General features: G+C 40.6%; 3 protein-coding genes and 1 long non-coding RNA gene across 11 annotated transcripts in view; 2 read left to right on the top strand and 2 right to left on the bottom strand.

The window, feature by feature from the left end:
* The window catches only part of DCDC2 (doublecortin domain containing 2), a 67,042-nt gene extending 63,136 nt beyond the window's left edge, over positions 1 to 3,906 (top strand). For all 4 annotated transcript variants that reach the window (XM_083827253.1, XM_083827252.1, XM_083827251.1 and 1 more), the window contains one exon: positions 876 to 3,906. In XM_083827253.1, the coding sequence (XP_083683379.1) occupies positions 876 to 880 (5 nt within the window). In that variant the 3' untranslated portion in view covers positions 881 to 3,906. The remainder of the gene's footprint in view (positions 1 to 875) is intronic.
* LOC310895695 lies at positions 1,367 to 9,001 on the bottom strand. The gene is made up of 2 exons (XR_014580872.1): positions 6,780 to 9,001; positions 1,367 to 5,211 (listed from the first exon to the last, which is right to left on the bottom strand). It is a non-coding gene; the product is annotated as an uncharacterized lncRNA (long non-coding RNA).
* Positions 9,002 to 11,557: 2,556 nt separating this feature from the next.
* On the bottom strand, positions 11,558 to 18,738 carry NRSN1 (neurensin 1). Of its 5 annotated transcripts, none has more exons than XM_083827280.1 (3): positions 18,601 to 18,738; positions 14,059 to 14,256; positions 11,558 to 13,112 (listed from the first exon to the last, which is right to left on the bottom strand). In XM_083827280.1, the coding sequence occupies exons 2-3, from the start codon at positions 14,245 to 14,247 to the stop codon at positions 12,714 to 12,716; spliced, it is 588 nt and encodes a 195-aa protein (XP_083683406.1). In that variant the 5' UTR covers positions 14,248 to 14,256; positions 18,601 to 18,738; the 3' UTR covers positions 11,558 to 12,713. The 5 variants fall into 5 exon arrangements, with proteins under 5 accessions (XP_083683406.1, XP_083683404.1, XP_083683408.1 ...); XM_083827278.1 differs by lacking the exon at positions 18,601 to 18,738 and adding an exon at positions 18,029 to 18,318; XM_083827282.1 differs by lacking the exon at positions 18,601 to 18,738 and adding an exon at positions 18,123 to 18,310.
* The window catches only part of LOC310895690 (uncharacterized protein), a 242,327-nt gene continuing 240,842 nt past the window's right edge, over positions 18,024 to 19,508 (top strand). The window contains exon 1 of the mRNA XM_083827285.1: positions 18,024 to 18,088. The gene's annotated coding sequence lies outside the window, so the exon portion shown is untranslated. The remainder of the gene's footprint in view (positions 18,089 to 19,508) is intronic.

Genomic DNA, 19,508 nt, shown 5'->3' with positions numbered 1-19,508 from the left:
TTAGGACAGAGGAGAAAGATGTGTTCATGAAAACACAGTGCCTTATTATTTTGATGAGTTGACTTTCACAGAAGTTGTATTTCATAAAGGGTTTTTGCCATTGCTTTGTGGAAGTTTAATGTCTTTTTCTCAGAAATCTGAAGAGACAATGGAGATGATCAATGTCTTGAAAGCAAAGGGCTTTAGTCAGCTTAAAAGCAAATATCCAGTTAATTTAGGATTGCTGGTAACATGCTGTTGGATTAGATGAAATTATGCAGCCCAGAAAAATCAAGTGGACTACCGTGAATGTCAGAATGTGGGAAACAAAGTGCTTGATAGAAAGAATCCATCTTTTCCTAGAGCTGGATCAAGTTTTAGAAGCAGAAAAACTTGCTGCATATACTCTGCATATAGACTGCTGAAAAAGCAGACTCTGCCTCTCGGGAATGGTTTCTTGCTTCCTTGCTCCTAGTCTTCTGTTTCTGTATTACAGACAAAAACATTTTTTGAGGAAGTTAAAGAGAGCGGATTAACATTATCTTTTCTTTAACCCTGAATTTATTTTGTCCTCGACATATTGATGGATATTTTTTGTTTGTTTTTAGAAAAGCTGAAGTTATTTATGGAAGGGGAGAAAGCGAGTGAACATTCACTTAAATAGATGTGTGGGTAAACAGATATTTGATGAATTGGGAGGAAACCCTCTCATTTGAGTACTTTCTCCTTTGGAAGGTATATAGTTAAAAAAAAATGTTAACGTGATCACTCTCAGAAAACATTTTTTCATGTTAAGAATTCCCTGTGGAAATGTTAGTACAAAATAACAGTCTATTGAAATGAAATAAAATCTTTGTTACCTGATGAAGTTAACAATACCTTTTCTTTTTTTCTAGGTTGATTCCCGTATTGAAAAAACATCCACAAATCCAAGGGTGACAATCACCAGTCCACAGGAAAATGGAAAAAAAGGACCAGAACAATGACTATGCTGCAGTTGCATAGATATAAAAAATGTAATGAGTTGAAAATGAATACAATACTTGTATCACAAACATTTTTTGTGATTGATAACTTAAAATGGGAAGATAGGTTGTGTACCCATGTATTGCATCTTGAGATGATAATGCCATATGGAATGATAGAGAAAATAAATGTTAGTAGATATTAAAAGAGCATTGAATTATTTTTACAAGATATGACTTTCTGATGGAATTTGACAGGGAAAATGTAAGACTTCTGTATTAATATTAGAAATAAGTGAACTATTCTGTGATATAAAATGGTTAGCAGTAGCAGAGTCAAACACGTATATGATATTTTCGTTCCAGAAAAAGGATAAATAAACAAGTTAAATGTCAGAACATCTTTGCAGACTTGTTTAAAAAAAGAAAAATAATTTGTGACTTTTAATGAGGACATATGTAGTTTTTCCTTTAAAATTCCACGATATACATGATTCCCAGGCATAACAGTAAGATATAAATATAATACATTCCTCAGTTAAAGGACACAAAACATGGTGTACTATAATGAGAAGTCAGTCCTAATATTACCGAATAGTGGATTTTCAGTATATTAATTTGATCATTAGGTTTTGCATTCTTAAACAGCACTTATTTGGCATTGCGAAGATGTGTTGACAGCCCACAGTACTGCAGTTTCTTCCCACTTGCAGCAACAAGTTTTGTTGATCGTCCTGCACCGATTTACTAAACAGTGAGTTGTTGTACTGAAAAAAGAATAAGGGAGAGGTATGTAGCAGATTAGTTCATTTGTATTTCAGTCCTTGTGAAATGTAATTTCTTAATGAAAAAAATGAAGAGGCCCAGATTCAGACTGAAATTGGTGTGAAATCGTTGCTATTGATGGAACTATTTTAACATTAGGATAACCCACCAGTTTTCTGTAAAACTCAGAAGCTATTGTTATATTTATGAATCCTTTACATGCCCTTAATGCATGAAAGTATATTACCATATTTTTGAGTAAGATGGTTCCTGATAGGCTGTGGCTTAATTTGCATCAGTAAATAAGGCATTGATCCACAGTATTAGTTCTCTTAATGACACCAATCCCATTACTCTTATTGTTTCTCTGTTAGCGATGATTTGTAGTTCATGAAATACAGCCCTGAGCATAATTTCATTAATTATACAAAAGAAATAGTGAGTTTCCTTATCATTAATGCTGGTAAATTATTACTATGAGAAATTAAATGTCACTTCTGTTGATTTCATGCCATTAAGACAAAAATTACATTCATGAACAAATTGAACTTGAAGCACTGTTTGAAGAATGTGTAGAACCACTTGTCATGACTGAAACTCATACAGGTATCTGCACTTTTCTACTAACTAGAAATGGAGTAGTTTTTGCAACAGAGTAGAAATATGCAGAGTATTGACAATGGAAGTGAAAAAAAAAAAAAGTAACCTTAAAAACCATAGGAACAGGGTTAGAGTGGTTTGCCCTATGGTAACTCTGAAATGTCTGTGATTTGCGTGTCCTTTGTTGAACTGTCTGTCAGAGATCTAGGGGAAAATTGCATCCATGGTTCAAAATAAGCTGCTAATTTAGGCAAGCTCTTAAGCAAATATGTATGCTTCTTTTATTTGACGCAGCAACTGAGCCTATGTTCAGATGTCTTTGATTTCATTGGGATTTAAGAAGACACTTAAAAATAAGCAGAAGTAAAACCAACCAAACAACAAAGTAAAACCCCAAACAATATGAATAAAATAGCTCTAAGTGCTAATGAAGAAAATGACACATAGCAATCCTCTAGATACCTTTGTAGCTAATCCTGCAGTGGAACAATATACGCAGTAGTATAGAAAGCCATCAAACAATGCTAAACTGGCCAGATCAGGCAGCTCTGTTTCAGAGTACCTACCAAACTTTCTGTGCAAAGACCACCAAGGAAAATGGCTAACACTGCATATTTACTCACTTAGAGCTGAATAGCTCATGTGCTTAAAAGTAAGCATGGTCTTAAATATGCTGCTGAATCAAGACAAACAACAGTGAGCTTGTATTTACCTTACCATGAATTAGCTCTTTTCTAGAAGTTAATGGTGTACCCAAATACAGGACTCTACTTGCTGCCATTGTATCTCAGGTTAAGACTTGAACAACCTCTGAGATGTTCTTCATCCTCAGAAGTTTGAAATTAAATTGACATCCAAAAATATCTAATGGAGATACTTAATTAGGAGAATATTTACTTCAAAATGTTGTACTTAGAAACAATATTGAGAAGAAACAAGGATTTGTATAGTGACTCTCTCATTGCTTCCTATTTGTGGCTTCTGTCTGCCAATGGTTTTTATCATTACTTCCTTTTTCCCCAAAAGTTCAGTGTCTTCCATGCTTAAAGACCTACAAACATCAGTAAGAATTATTTAAATGCTTAAACTAAATTCTAGTGAACTGTGGTATGGTAATTGTCTTTCATGGGAACATGAAAGTCCCTATGAGTGCTATTCTGCCTTTAAAATGTTTCTCCTCTGTTGTTTATCTTGTGAGAAAGACAGAATATTTTTCTTCAGAATAGCAAACTGGACTTTCTGAAAATGGAGATAAAACCATTTTATCATTCCTTCTTACAGTACTGAAAACATGTATTTTTTTATCGGATTCTCTTATACAGAAAAAAATTAACTTATGCATAACAATTCTGATGTCAATATAGTAATTAAACAAAAAACATACAGGTTGTCTTGCTAATGTTTTGTGTGTGTGTGTGTGAATTTACTGTGTGATAGCTTACATCAGCTTTGCATGAGAAATATGTTATTTTGTTAAGCTTATATAATGTTATTTTATTAAGCTTCTAACATTTTTTTCCTTTTTTTTAAGAATTGTTTTCTTGTTTTGATGTTATTTTTAAAAACAATTTGCTATTAAAAAGAACTAGCATACGAACACTCCTGTTTTTGTTTCATATCAAGACCAGTTTGACATTAAGTCTATGTTTGGATGAATGATATTAATTATAAACCTGGTGGTATTTTTAGCTGTTAGGATACTTCCATAGCTAGAACTTCAATAAATATATAAATAAATAAATAAGATTTGTTAGTTATGGTATTGCAACTGTGAAAGAAAATATGCTGACAATTTGGCTGTCATATAGTCTACAAATCTAAGAATTAATTCCTAATTTTCAGCAAAGCACTAAAGCATATACTTAAATCCCATAAGGCTGCAGTTTTCATTACATTTTATTTAATGCTTCAGTGCTCTAACATGTCAGAGCCAAAATAAAGTTAATTTCTGGAAAGAAATGGGTGAAAATAAGGAAAATGTGTTCCTCCCTCAGTCTCATCTAAAGTAAAGCTAAATAAATCTGCACACAGAAGAAAAAAATAATAAATGCAACTGTTTGGGTTATTTGAAAATCCTGAAAAAAGGCGCATTTCTTGGGTATTTTGATTGATTATCTCAAAGGTACGTTAAAGTATTAGATAATAAATGTAAGTACAAAATGAAGTATCTTGAGGAAGAATATATTTATTAAATGGTAACAATCAGAATGATTTAATGAGATGCAACTCAAGGACGTATTGTTTTGGGTGGCTGATAGTCTTCAATCTAAATTTTAATCAAAGAAATTGCTTTAGACATGGCAATAGACATTGAAGCCATCCAATGTACTTAGATTATTCTGTATGCACATATTTGCATGCATTAACTTAAAGGAGTGTGTATGAACGTGGTAACTGAGTGCATTTTTGTGTGCTCACGCATACTGCACACGCAAATAATTTGCATAAACAATAACCTAGCAGTGGGGAAAAATACTATTGATTGTAGCCGAAATTTCCTATACTTATACAACAAAAATATCAGTAGATCTAGCAACCTTTATAAAAGGGTGATATTTTTTAAAAGTGTGTACTTTGGTTCTTTGCTGAGACAGGTTTCAGAATACTTGACGCCCTGAAGTAAAATGGAAATAGCAGCCTAAAACTCCCTGGGAGCTAGGCGAGTCATAAGGAATTGGAAAGGAGCTGGAAGATTCAAGGAAGAAAATAGAAATCTTTACTACAGAATGTAACACCACAACATTCAAAATTCTTTAGTACTAGGCTACTGCATAGGTAACTTCTATTTTAAGCAATGGGATACCTTTTAACAGTAGGCAGACATCCAGCAACCTGTGCAGTTACTATGAATGCTTTCAAATGTTCATGTTTTCCTTGCAGTCATCTACAGCTATTTTCCAGGCTCAAAAAACAAAACATAAACATAAGAAAATAATTAAAAAAAAAAAAGTTCAATTCCTCTCTTGAACACCCCATTCCTAACACAAGTGATTTCCAGGAGAATGGCCCTGCTCTGCTCCAGACTTCCAGGTGTGCAAAAAGCACCAGCCAGATAATTAAACCACCTAATTCAACACATTCAGCCCCAGTGGTTATACTAGTATACTAGCCCAGTTTCTCTAGGCTGTCCAGTTTGAGATTGGAGAAAAATTGCCGTCCAGAGGATGGTACAAAATAACTGAGATCCTGGCTGAGTCACCTGTAATGGACTGTCTGGTTCAGCAAGCAGCTTAAGAATTAGCCTAAAATTAGATGTTGTTGAAGAATAAAGTCCACTTGGAATCCACTTAAAAATACTTCCCCTTCATGTCTTAATTTCAAGCAGCCGACTTTCACAGGAAAGAGAAACTTTGGTTGGTACTTGCAAGAGGCAGTCCTGCTTAAATAGCATAATGTAGCTCCCTTTGCCACAAAGTCAGGTTTTTTTTGTTTGTTTTTAAAACAGGTGTGAAATAAAGTATAGCTTGCAAAGGTTATGTGTAAATTAAAACCTGTACTGTAAAATGGCAGAATGCTGTTATTAACAGAAAGCACACAACTATAAAGAGAGTTGTGTATTTTTCTTTGTAGTGGTACTTTTGGTTTGGGGTTTTCTCCTTCAGCCTCTTCACAAAGGAGCTACATGAGGCCTACTGAAAAAAGAAGTGTGAAAAAAGAATTAGAAACTGACTGCTGGATACTTGATTGTGGCAGCTAAGGAAGGTGCCAAATACAGAGGCGGAGCCTAGCACCATGAACCTGAATGTTTCTGAAGTCAGTGGAGTGACCTCCGGGCATCACAGCTGTGGAGACTGTAACTGAGTGAAGAGTTTCATCAAGGAGGTTGTGTGCATAAAGAGATACAGAATTAATGCAGGAGTTACAGATCAAATCAGTGCTCTTGCTGTAAATGACAAATGGTCCCTCCCTGCCCCCCCATCAGCCCCTCACCTGAATTGTGACCCTAAATCTAAAGCACTTCAAGCCTCACCATTCAGAGTAAAAAAAACACTCTCTCAATGGTGGGAGAGTGTGTTGAGACTTTGAACAAAAGGTTTTATAAGAAAATTTAAAGGGAAACTGTATTTGTTAAGACTCACTGCATTGCTTTCAAATCTTGCAACCTTAGGGCCACTTCTCTCTTCTTACCCATCCTGTCTATATCAAAAACTGAAAAAACAGTTCAGCTTTCAAATGTGAAAACATATGAGTTTCTTTGTCCTTCAAAAAATGTTTAACTCTGCGGAATGAAAAAGCATTGCTCTGACTCCAAATCCAATGCATTATCTAGTAGGATAGATCCTGTCAAGATGTTGGAAAAAAAAAAAAGGCATAATTTTAAAGGATTTTACTTAAGAGGTTATTCTTACAGAAACTAGTCATTAAGACCTCCTGACTGTTCCCAACCTCCCCTTTCTCCTGTAGCTAAGCAAGACTCGCCCACGCTGTGACTATGCCTGGTGCATACTGGTAGCTGGCCCAGCTGCTTACCAGATAAAATTTTGATGAGACAAACGTGGCTAGCAGGAGCAAGGGGTCAAGTTTGACGCTGGCAGCTCAGCCATCACCACTCGCTTTGCCACAGTGAGTCACAGTCAGCCTTATTTCTCTCCCTTCCAGGGAAGAAGCAGCAGCTGTATATGTTGTGGAGTAGTGGTGGCCATCTGAGCCCTCATCCTCATCTTGGTTCACCTTCCATCCCAGGTGAATTGATCAGAGGGGCTGAGGTTCCCTCTTGCTCAGTTGCAGCTGAGCTGGCTGGAGGGGAGCTGCTGTTGCTCAGCCGGAGATAATCCTGGTGGGACTCTCTGGGACACCTAGGAAATGGGTCCTCTCTCTTTGATGCTTTCATGTGCTGTTGCTTTTTTCTCCTGCTCTTGAGGAAAGAAAATATATTCAGGGCTCAGCATTCACTGATATGCAGATTTTTCTGCTTGCCTCAGTAGGGAAGGAGTGCTGATTTCACTTGAGAGCTGATTTAAATTTCCTCTGCCCCAGTGATGAAATGTTGGTGTTAGAGATGAGCAGTCGTAATGCACTCCAGATACCCAGGCTGGTATCCTCACGCAGAAGTTAACCTTGTTTCCTCTCTTGCCATGGGTCATGGTTTCATTACCACACATCATCCCTCTGTTTCTCTGCTGCATTTGCTTCTTCCACTTTGGCTGTGAGAAATCATCTTTCCAAAAATAGTGCCTGTGCTCTACATTATTTGTGGGTTAGAGATTGTTGGTGCAAAGTGAGTGTCCTAGGAAAAAACTGAGCTTTGCACCTTCCCCTGCCGTTCTCTTGCTGCTCCCTTAGAGTTAGCAAGAAACAGGAATTAACTCGGTTAGCCAAGGTCTAGGATTTGTGCTCATTGGATAAAAGTAGTCTCTATCCATAGAGAAGGGGAAATGAGCAAAGACTATTTCTCTTTCATGAAACACAAGGCCTAGTTCAAGGTGACCAAAGGGTTCATTGTTAAAAGTCTGCTGACCACATGGCTTATCCCAGGACAAGGAATTTAAGGTAGTGAAACCTCTTCGGTGCTTCTGGCTGGGGATTTCATCCTCAAGGACATCTCTTCCACAGCCATGCTGCTGTTGCTGTAAATAGATGCAGGGCTTAGGAAAGAAATGTCAGGGCATGAGGCTGCTGAAGAAGGCAAGGAGAGAAAGGGCAGCAGGTGCTGAAGTCGTTATGAAAGCAGGCATGGAGAAATAATGATGCTCCAGAAAGGGTTCACTCCATTTCACCCTTATAGCCTTAGACTGGAGGCTGTCTTTAGCTAGACATCAGCCTGAAGTTGCAAGTGATTACTGGAGCAGCATATCTGGTGTACCGTTACATTGACTGGCTTATTAGGAGCATTTAAAAATGATCTTCCATCTTTATTTGCAAAAACCCATAAATGGTAAATAATGGAAAAAGTAGGCTTTCGAAGACCAGCTGCAAATGATTAGACAAAAAAAATAAAGCCAGTTACTTGCTTGCTGTTTATTCTGTTTGCATGGCCATGAGAAATGTTTGCCTGACTTATTGTTAATATGCAGAGATTATTTTCATAACAGTCCCTCTGTAAATTATCTTAGAGCAAAACTGAGCTTTGCCCTGCTTAATGTACATCAAGTGAACTAATACAGGAAACACACGCTGTGTGGTCTGCCTTGTGTCCAGATAAGAGCTGAGGAAAATGAGGGTGTGGGTGGATTGTTTGCCCAGGCATCAGAAGGCTCCATAAGGAGCACACAGAGTCCCTAAATACTGGAAATAGGAGGATGCTACATGGGTCTCCTCATATGTGATGATGCTCCCTGGGGGCTAACTATGCTGTGGGGATGACCTCGCAAAACCCATATGCCATTTCTGTAATGATGTGTGGACATTAACCCCAAGCAGCTGGAGCAGTTTAATGCTCCCTAAAAATGCCACTAAAAACACCGCTAAGAGCAGTGGGAGTGGTGGGATGAGGAGGGGGCAAGTTTGTGCCTCCAGAGCCCATTCAAGGAGCATCGTGTTGTCTTGCTGTCCCTGTTGGGCAGTGTGTGAGCTTAAGAGAGCAGCCTGCTGTGTAATGGCAGGATCACCAGTCAGTGCTGAGTGAGCTCAAGTGCTAATTCCTTTATTTTAGCCCTTTGATAGAAGGCTACCGACAAAGTGCATCCAACTTTGGCTCTTACAGTCTTTTGCTGTCTCCAAGGGCTTTCAGATACCTGGGGGGGCTGAGCAGCCCCCCCCCCCCCCCCCCAAGTGCAGGCTCTGTGTGCTGTTCTCCTCCCTCTCCTCTGGCTGCTGGTCAGGCTGCTGCTGCTGCTGCTGCTGCTGCTCTCATGAAGAGCTGTTTGCTTACACTTGTGCGTAATTGCAAACCTCATACTTGGAAATGGCAGGCAGAGGCTGTAGCAGAAACTGGAGAATTGAATGTGCTTATAGGCAGCTCAGGAGGAGAGAACACTTCTGCTTCTCTGCCTTAGCTTGTGATTCACTGTGCATTGGGAACAAATGGAAAATAGAGGGGTCAAGGCAGCCTGGAGCGGGGAGGAAAGAACAGATGTGAAGAGGAGCTTTTGCACAGTGTGGTAGAGGATGCAGACCTAACGACTGGGAGAGTATGTATTAATCAAAATTAAGTCACTGATTACCAGTCAGGCTGCAAAATGTGATTTCTTTCACCACAATTGCAAAGAAAATGGTGTTGGGCTAAAAGGGCTTTCATTATAATTTTAAGCCAAATAAGGCTAGAAGGGTTAGAAATAGGGTGAGCATGAAGAAACTGACAGAAACCTGTTTAGCAGGAGGTCAGTGGGTGGGGAAAAAAAGGTCTCTGCCATTCAAGCTGTGATTTATTTGCACTAGTTAATCCAGTAATATGTCCTTTGGAAAAGTGATGTCAACCAATGTCAGGAGGTGAAGTCCAAGGCAGTCCTGGAGTGGAGTGCATGCTCTGTGATTCAGTGGACATGGGAAAAGGGAAAATATATATAGCAGGGAAAAGATATGAGCAAGGACAGACTGTCCTCAGCCTCACTGGAAAGTTCCCAGAGAGCTGGGCTGCCCTTCATTGCTCCCCACCTGGAGGAAGTATCACCAGCGTTTTCTGTGGGAATAGCACAAAGCACATCACCACTGCTCTTTTGCTGGCACTTCAGTTCCTGTGCCAAAGGCCGAAGGTGCTAAAACATTACAAGGAATCAAATCTCAAAAACTTTTCTAACGTGCCTTAAACTTTCTGGTGTATGACTTCTTAACATAAACAAAATAATTTTATGCTCAGTATTTCCATAAAAGCCCTGTGTGGAACAGAAACTCTGTTGTGAAGGATTTCAGCCTTCGGAGGTATCAAAAAATTTGCTGGAAAATCTCTGATCAACTGAAACAAGGGTTTAACAAGACGAAATGTGTGTGGCACCATTAGCTGTTACAGCGTCAGCAGCTTTGCTGCTGCTAAATCCCTGACACATTTCCTATCCCAGCAAGCTTCAGTAAGATCCTTGAGGGTTTTTCTTTTTCTTAACACCTGAGTAATGCCGCGCATGACTCATCCTTTCTCACAATGTCAAAGATGTTCAGTTCTGCAGGACCGATGCACCGTGGGTCCAAACGGCTGTTGGCTGTTTCAGCTCCATTCACTGTCAGGTCATCCTTCCAACGGACAAAAATTTAACAACACTTGTATGTATTTATGTGTGGAGTGTGTTTAAAGGAGAACTGTATTCCCATATCGCTACTTTGGATAAACAAGCCCAACCCATGCTTTCTTTTTCAACTGGATTTTCAGCCCAACTTCCAGTACAGCGTTAACGAAATGTACATGGAGAGATGCACTCAGTAATAGCTACAGGAGCTATCATTCTAATCTCCTTCAGTGAACTTCACTGTAAAACTTAAAATGTCACATCTCCTCCATGCACAATTTTTAATTAAAAACTGCATTGAAAAGGTCAGGACAGCTTGACTCTCTGCTGCCCACATACTGATAACCCAACAGCAGTGAAAGCAAGTAGTAGTAAACAAAATTCTTCTCAGCTTGAAAAGAAACTGATAAGGACTCTCCACCTGGAGTAACTAACAAACAGCAGTGGCAATGGCTCTTTTCCATGTACCACTCGTAAGTAATCACTACTGCTCATCCCTGATAATGAAATTCTTGCTGGCTTTCCTTTTAAATAATACACAGCTCATCATCTTATCACTTTCCTCCTCTTTGGCACTATCTTCATCTGCTTCTACCCTGAGATTACAATCTTATATTTAAGCACTGGGCCCAATGTGCTTTTGCACTTGTAATATATGGGTGCCAATAAACTGTCAGCGGCACCAAAACCTACTTCATTTCATTCTATGTAATTATGTGCTTGTGACAAGCTCTTAGTTGTGCATCTTTTTAGTGCTAACATTTGGAGACTGCATTTGCATTGCTTAGATAGGCAGTTTTCATTTCTTTCAGAGGAAAATTTTACTTCTGATGCTATTGTTAGCCATGGTAATTACTACAGATTCAGCTGAACCTTCCCTACACATGTATTCAGGTTTATGTATGCCATGAAAGTCTGAACTGAGTAATGGAACATGACATGTTTTATCATCAAGGACAGGAGCATAGCTGTTACAACATACCTGGCATTACCACGTTGGAACTTTTTGATTCAGCACCAAAGTGACTTCCTCATGTAGGAAAGCTGAAATGCAGACTGCATTTGAGTTTTGACTGCCAATTTCTCCTTTCCAAGTGAAATATTAGATTTATAGAGAAACTTGTCCGACTAGAAAGAGATTTTTCACAAATGTCATGATTGGCTCACGCCTAGAATTTTATTCAATCCATTCAAAAAATAGACAGAACTATAAGGTGGCACATATTGTCAGAGAATACAAATGTCACATCCTCCTTTAAACAGTTTAATTTAAATCCATAGATTAAGACAGTGAAATAACTGCCCCAGGTGAGAAAATAATCAAGGGTCTTCAATGAAAGTGTAAGTCTTCAGGAAAGCATTTACACAAATGTATCTGGTAAGCATAACTTTTCTATCATCTATAAAAATATAAACAGCATTTCAAAATGTCTTTAGATAAGTATGTTAAAGTCATCTAACATGGCATTAACGTACTGACAGAAAACGGGGCCTGGGCATGTCAAACTGCACCTAGTAATCCATACCCAGCCAAAACTAAAACAACCTGTATGTGTTTCAAACATAATACAACATAACAGTAGAAGCAATTTCAAACCAAAGATAGACAAGTATGATGTTCCTCCTTTCATATGAATTCCTTATCTTTTTTGTTTTTTATTACTATGACAATGATTAAGAGAAAAGTGGCAGTTCTGCACAGGCTAGTTGTAACTCTGGAACAAGTATAATTTGCCTTTCCCAGAAAGTAACCTTACTGGGAAGTGAAGTGTGCCAGGATCAAACTAAGGGCACTCCAATGTCATGTATGTTTTACTTGTGCATTATTACTTCGATGAGGACTGTAGCATGTGATAGGAGGACAAGTGCACATTACAAGGGCAGAACCTTGGCTCCCTGGACAGCAGAACCAGGCAGAGTAAAGAGTATTTTAAAGACAAGAAAAAACAAAACACCAACTCATCTAAACTTTAAACAGTGCAATGTAAGGTATTCCTGGTACAGCTGTCATAAATGCACCTTGTATTTTCTAGGGATGCAATCTGGTAAGCTAGACACCTAATCATCGTTGCAAGGACTTACTGGTTCAACACAGATTAAAATGTTTGAATACACTGCATATATTGGTCACAGGTCTAATCACATAATTTCACTTCTCCCAGTCCTAAATTTGCACTGGAACAGCTTCCCAATCAGCTGTGAATTTGTATAGCAGAGCACTTGATGTTGTAATTGACTAGCACGTATGCCAACAACAGCTGATATTTTCCAGTAAAGTGATCTACAAGTGAGAAACAAAACCAAAGGGTCAGGTTTCAGGTAAAGGTTGGACATTTTGAACTTTGGACAAAGTGACAGGTATCTTTGATTCTCCGGGTGCTGGCGCTTTTGTGACTGGGGTTGCATGGGCTTTTACATCTGCTATTCTTTCTTTAAATCTTTGCTGGAGGTATTTTTCTTCTTTGGAGTAACTTTTAGCAAAAGCAGACATCAACAGACATGCTGACATGGCGGTCCCTCCAATGCAAAACAAGATCGCTCCTGCCAGCTTGCATATATCAAGGGACCCATTAAACTGAATGGCACGAGTATCCACCACAACAAAATCATCTTTCCCAAGAGCTTCAATTTTTGGTGGCACAAGAAAACCCACTACAAGAACCGTTAAACCTATCAGCATAAAAGCCGTCCCAGAGATGAGTCCGACCTGGAAAACAAAGAAAATTAAGCAATGAATATGGCCTTCTAGTTTTCTGTCAGTAAGAGGTTCTAGAGAACATTTATCTTTTACAGTGCCTTGCAGATACTTTTTTTTGTTGTAAGCGAAGGCTGATGTTTTCCTTTTGTGTGGCTCTACTGGAACTAGAATATACAGAGGAACTATCTTTTTACAACTCATATAATTCAATATTGACATTTCTGGAAACACCAGAATACACATCTATACTTCTACATAGCACCTCACACCCAAATGGCCTGTCACAGAAAGGATCACAGTTTAACCCCAGTACTGTGTGACTGATTATTTCTTTAGCTTTAGGTGGTGCTTAGCACCAACTGTTCAGGCCCCGATGATAGTCTGTGTCATATCCACCACTTGCCATGAAGAGTTCACAGAATACTCCTAGCACAATTTCCATTAGTGCAAAATTTGATTCACACAGGATGGGCTACCATCAGAGCAGAAGGTTTGGATTAGATGACCTCCACAGCCCCCTTCCAGAGAATCTGAGAATACCAGAGGATGAAGTTCCCTCATATGAATGGAGGTCTTACTGTTGTTCTTAATCCCCAGGTCGCATGGTTCCACTGTTAACCTACCATTGCCATTTGTAATTATCTTACAGGACTATTAAGCTCTTGAATTTGGAAAACCCTGCCCATAACAAGACTTTGAGGTTTCAGTGATGTGGCTCCCTGTGACAGAGAAGCTAGAGGATCCAAAAACCCCAGAACTCCCCTGGAAGCTGATGTATCTTGGTTTAAAAAGAAATAAAAACTAACAAACAAAACCCACACACTTTTGTGTTAAGACAGATGGTTATTCAGTCATCTCAGTGAAACCTGAGCAACTGAATCCCTAAGATCATTAGTTACATGTGAATATCTCGACATAGGAGTTTCTCTCTCCAGTACCCAGCAATGGGTAGTACCTTCCAGAACGTAGAGCTCCACCTGCTAGGCGATCTCTGGATCTGAAAATCATCCTCATACTCCCATATTGATGCTGTGCAGTCCTCATAAAACTGATGCAGGTAGGACCGAACTCCATAGCGTTGGTAACCTCCCTCGGTGCTGCCCTGCGTGTGCTTGGTCCCACAGATGTCAGCATAGGAGCTCATCTTTCCTACCTGCAACAAGAGGTTTCATGCAAAGCAGATCTAATTATTGACGTGGCAGGAGATGAAAGCTAGCTACACACGCTCCAGGTGACATGAAGAAAAACAGCCTTCATAATGAGCCTGGTAATGTGTGCAATGACTCAGCTGAAGCAAACCCAGGGCACTGAGCATTTTGGTGCAGCACAGCCTAAAGACGCTGCATGAACACTCTCTCCCATATGTAGGGTGCCTGGTCCCCAACCTTCACACTAGCGCGCTACTGGGTTTCTGTAGAGATGGAAAAAGAGCAGAGGTCAGGTAACAAAAGCCATCATCCCTTAAGGGCTCAAACTGCCTCTGAGGCAGACTCTAGTTCTATCAGTTCACTAGAGTTTGCAACCTTACAAAATTTCAAATGAGTGTTTTTTTTTGTTATTATTTTTTTTTTTAAATGTTTTCACCTGAGCTTTTGAACTTTAAGACTATGTGCTGACGTAACATTCATAGCCGTAAGAAACGCAGGCAAAGTAAGTACCAACCAGATCGAACCTCTACATATCCTGCACTTAAATACAGATAGTTGAAAATGAAAAAGATGGAATGGCACAACAGCACCAATGCGCTCACCTAAGAATGAAATGCAAATACTGAATTTGTGGCAAATCACTGCTCCCTTGGAGAATTCAATACCCAAGCTCCTCCTGACTTTAATGAAATAAGAATTTTGCCTGCTATGGAAACTGCTAACAAAATTCCCTGTTTTTTCCACTTCACTGAAGTTATCCTAACTTAGAAAATTAGTATTTAACTATGCAGGTCTGAACTTGCACAGGTATGATGCTAGTGAATTCATTAAAGTAATACCAGCCCCTCAAAAACTTGAGCAATAGGTCAGTATTATTTAAGCTGAATGGCTTCTCTTTAAAGAGTTCAAAAAGTCTTAGTCCAAAGGGAAATATTAATTCATACCCAAATCTGAATGTCACAACTCAATTTATCAACTTCAAACAGCTTCAGTGGGTTCACTTGACCACCACAGCCACTGCAATTTTACTTGGAGGGAGGGAGGGAAGGAAGGAAGGTTTGATGTGCTCATTGCAGCTAGGACCTCTGTTTTACAGCCTTGCAGTCCCTTTGCCCTTCAATAATGTCTGATCTTGCTGGGTACGAAATACCTGTTTATGCAAGGGAAAAAACAGACACTGCTGCATTTAATTTCAGCAGAAGCCAAAATGTGCCAACAGGTAATGGCAACCAGCTGAAGCTCTTGGCTGGTTCTGAAATCAGCACTGATATGATTATGACCTTCTAAGTTTTTGGAATTTGGTTGCATTCTTGGCCCAGTGAGAAAGGGCTTCACTGTTTCCTCTTTATTGTTAACCATCTTGGCTTTTATTTACTTTGTATATTTAATATGTATTTAGTTTGGGATTTCATGATCTCAACATCTTATGATTGCAAGTTTCTCTACTGCGATTCAAGGCAAAGTTTCAAGACTCTCAGAGAAGTTATGGCAAAGATGACATTGATAAAAGAGCTTGAAAAAACTAACTTATTTCAATGCTCAAAATTGCTGATCCATAGCTCTTTTTGATAGAGCAACAACAAAATAGCAACATAGATATGCAGGACATTATCATGTGCATATAATCTGAACCCTTATGGGGAAACCCTGGAAATTATTCTGCTTTTCAAGCCTGCTTGTTCTTTTACAAAGGTGGTCTTTTTGTTTCCCTTGGGAGTTTCTCCTGTTCATTCCTTGACCAAAAAGAAATGAAATAGTCCTCTTGTTTCACTGCCACTATTTCTTCAATAGCTGGCTAGCTGCCATTTTCCACAGGACAAGCACTGAAGAGAGTTCTGTCTACCCACTACAGATAAAAAAACAAAAAACAAAAAAGAGAGAATAACTCAGGGTAAAAGGAGAGCATGGCAAGATCATCTATATGCAGAGTTCTACAAGTTGACAAGAGACAGCAAAGTATGTTTTGAGTGTTTCCATGAGAAATCATAGAAAACTTCACCATTCAAAGGAAAAGTAGCAAACGATATTCAGTAAAAATGAGAAGTGGCTTAACCTAGAAAAAGTGTTCTGAACTCCTAGTTAACTCCTATATACTTCCCAGACAGTAAAAAGTCATCTTAGTTGTCACGTACCCATTATCTGTGCCCATTCAAAGAACGAGGGGAATTACGTATGCCATTTGCCAAAAATCATCCTAAACTGGTGCTGAACCTAGAACCAGAAAGCACTGTACCTAATCTCAGTGTAGGACTGCACATCACAACAAAGCCACAGTGTATTTTACCATAACCGCCTCAACTGTCACACACAGACTCATGCAGCCTATACCTCAATATCACTTAGGAAGAGGTTACGCCCATATACCTGAACCTGCCTTTGGTTATTGGTAAGCAAGCACTGCACCTCCCACATCACAAAGAGAAGAAAATAAAGAGGTCAACCAAACCTTTGCAGAGAATCATACTCTCAGGTCCTTACTCTGATCTTTATTCTCATATCAAAGCTACCTCCTTAAATTACATGCAGCTGTTTGCCAATTTAATGTACTCAGGTGAGCATATTTAGTGTCACACAACGAGCTGAATAGGTGGCACTTTTCCTGGATGTAATTGACTTGACAAGGTCAAGGCAGGGAAGTACCAGACCCAGCTGCCACCAGGGAACACTTTTAGATGACTTTTTTTCCTTCCAGAATTCTGGAAAGAAGGTGCAACACACATTCATGAATTTGGATTTTCTTAAATTAATGTAACTGTAGTAAACTAAAGTTGCTGATTCAATGCAATGTGACAGAAACCTGTACAAATATATTTTTCTTGAATTCACTGCACTGTCTGTATGTTTACCTGTTGAGAAAGATATCGGGGGGATTGGTGTTTCTAATGATGAATTACCTGCAAGAACCCCATAACCCGTAATCACTTATCTTACACAGATTCTTTTTCTGTAACAATCTAAAATGCTAATAGGTGGTTTTGGTCAGGCATACGAGCAAAATGATAAATAAGAGCTTGGGAGGTTGAATACTAGACAAAAGAAAATGATATTTTGTCTGAAAGAGCTGTGACAACATCAAGTACTATGACCTTTTAAAATGGAAAGAAAAAACTTGCCTAGATCTAGTCAGCATCACCAGTCCTTTTCAAGCGCTGCATAATATGAGTGCTACTGCACCTTTTCTTATCATAAATGGAAGAGTCTGAACATAATCTCCTACCTTTTGGAAAAATCTCATCCCTTAGAGAGGAGGAAAGAGAAGGCTTCCCAGCCCTATATGACTCACTGAAGCAGTCTGGTAATTTGGCCTAAGATGGTCTCTTTTCTCAGCTGCAGTGTAAACATTATGTTCTTGCTATGTACTGATGAGGCAGAGGAGCTGAAACAGTCAGAGCATGGTGGGAAAAAGCAGCTTTACATAAATGTTAGTGCCCGCATCGATTTACAGTGGGTGAATAAGTGCTGCAGTAGATATGTCCTCTTGAGTGTTGATGTCTATTTGCATGTCTCACCTTCATGGATGAGAAACTAAACGCTGAGATGTTGGGAAACTTGCTGGAAAGAAAGACTGACTGTTACTCAAATCTGCATTAAGCACGAGCCCAGAACACGCACCCAGGCTGCAGGAAGTCATTTATCTTTACAAGATTTTCAGCGTCTAAACCCAAGATGTCTAGGAACATGCGGGATAGATGACCGCGGCTTCAGCGCACGCCACTGCGTAGCAGCAACCCATCCCCTAGCAACTTTTGTTTCCATGGCAAAAGCTGTCCTGTTTACCTTGAGCTTTACTATCCCCCACTGATCCACAGAGATGTAACCGGACTGGCGAGCAGGCAGGTAAAAAAGACGAGCATGATCCATGAAAAATTACCCGATACGTTTATCCAGCTCCTTCGGATTACTTCCCACTGAAGGGTCGGTCACGTTTTAAAAGCCGTAAGGGATGAGGAGGGCAGAGCAAATTCGGGGGTGCCACTTCTGCATCCCGCACAGCCAACGCAGACCCCCGGCTCTGGGGGGGGTCCTGACAGAAAACCCCTCTCTCCTCTCCTGTCCCCTCAGCAGTCGCACCCCACGGCCCCCCGGATGCCCCTCCCTGCCCCATTTCACCGCGCTGACGGGGAGGCAGAGCCCTCCGGGGGGCGAGCACCGCAACGCGAACCCGGTGGCACCAGGCAGGGCCCCCCCGACAGCCCCGGCCCCGCCGCTGCCCGCGGGGCCGCTCGCTGAGGGACCCCGGCCGGCCGCGGGCTCGGAGGAAAGGCTCTGCGGGGCTCTCGGTGCCCCCCACGGCCGGCCCCGCTCCGCGCCCCCCGCCCGGCCGAGCCCCACGTTTCCGCTGGGTTTACCTGTCCTCCCGCCGCGGCGGCGCTAGCTGCGGCTCGCCCGGCCCGGCCCCGTCCCCATCCCGCTCGGCGCCGCCCCGCACGGCCCCAGCGCGCAGCGCCCGCCGCGCCCTGCCTCGGCGCTGCAACGCCGCCCACGGCCGGGCCGGGCCGGGCTGGGCTGGGCCCGCAGGGACAAGGGGCCGAAGGCGGCCACCCAGTGAGCACGGAGGGCCCTGAGGCCCTGCCCGGCCTCAGCCGGGTGGCGGTGGGCAAGGCGTTGATGTCTTTGGTCTGCCGCGATAACGAGAGGTTGTGGGGTCAGCAGGAGGGGCTGCAAGGCAGGGAGTTTGGGGGAGTAAGGAACGGAGTGAGGGAAGAGTTAGAAGGCATGACAAGACACTAAGGTGTATCCCGCAAAGAGGCAACGTGCGATTCCCCTGGAAAATAAATACGTGGAAGGAACGCTAAGGAGTCATTTTAATATCCCACACTGAAATACATACAAAAAAATAGAGTGGCACTGCATGCAGGAAATACGGAAGTGCATCAAAGCAAAATGAGATAGTAAAAATGGAAGGAAAAATAAGTGTTGTTTTTTTTTTTTAATTGATTGAATTACTATAGTATCTGAGGAAAATAAAACTAATGGTAGTTTAATTAATAATAATGTCCAAGCTCCTTTAAAACAAACAAACTGCTCTTGATGACAAAAACAAACAAAAAGCAATGTTGGACAGTTCCAAACTAGGAATCTTAAGAATAGCTATGAAAAGTGCAAGTGAGGGAGTACATTCAGAAGAAAAAATGCTCATTTAGGTGGGCTCCATCCTCTTGCAAAGCTGAGTGCCCTTTTCGTTTAATGAGCAATGACGAGCATGGTTCTCCTAACCTGAGCACAGCTCCTTCCAGAGCAGTACAGTAATCAGTGA

The sequence above is a fragment of the Anser anser genome (genome assembly GCF_964211835.1).
Source record: "Anser anser genome assembly, chromosome: 2".
Classification (NCBI taxonomy): domain Eukaryota; kingdom Metazoa; phylum Chordata; class Aves; order Anseriformes; family Anatidae; genus Anser; species Anser anser.
This window is presented reverse-complemented; position numbering and strand designations above follow the sequence as displayed.

Excerpts from the sequence above, each read along its gene's own strand:
- NRSN1 (XM_083827278.1), bottom strand. The coding sequence starts at position 18,112 with ATGGATCATGCTCGTCTTTTTTACCTGCCTGCTCGCCAGTCCGGTTAC. Across the intron at positions 14,257-18,028 it reads GGGGGATAGTAAAGCTCAAG|GTAGGAAAGATGAGCTCCTA; the intron begins GTAAACAGGACA and ends CTCTTGTTGCAG. Across the intron at positions 13,113-14,058 it reads GGAGCTCTACGTTCTGGAAG|GTCGGACTCATCTCTGGGAC; the intron begins GTACTACCCATT and ends TTTGTTTTCCAG.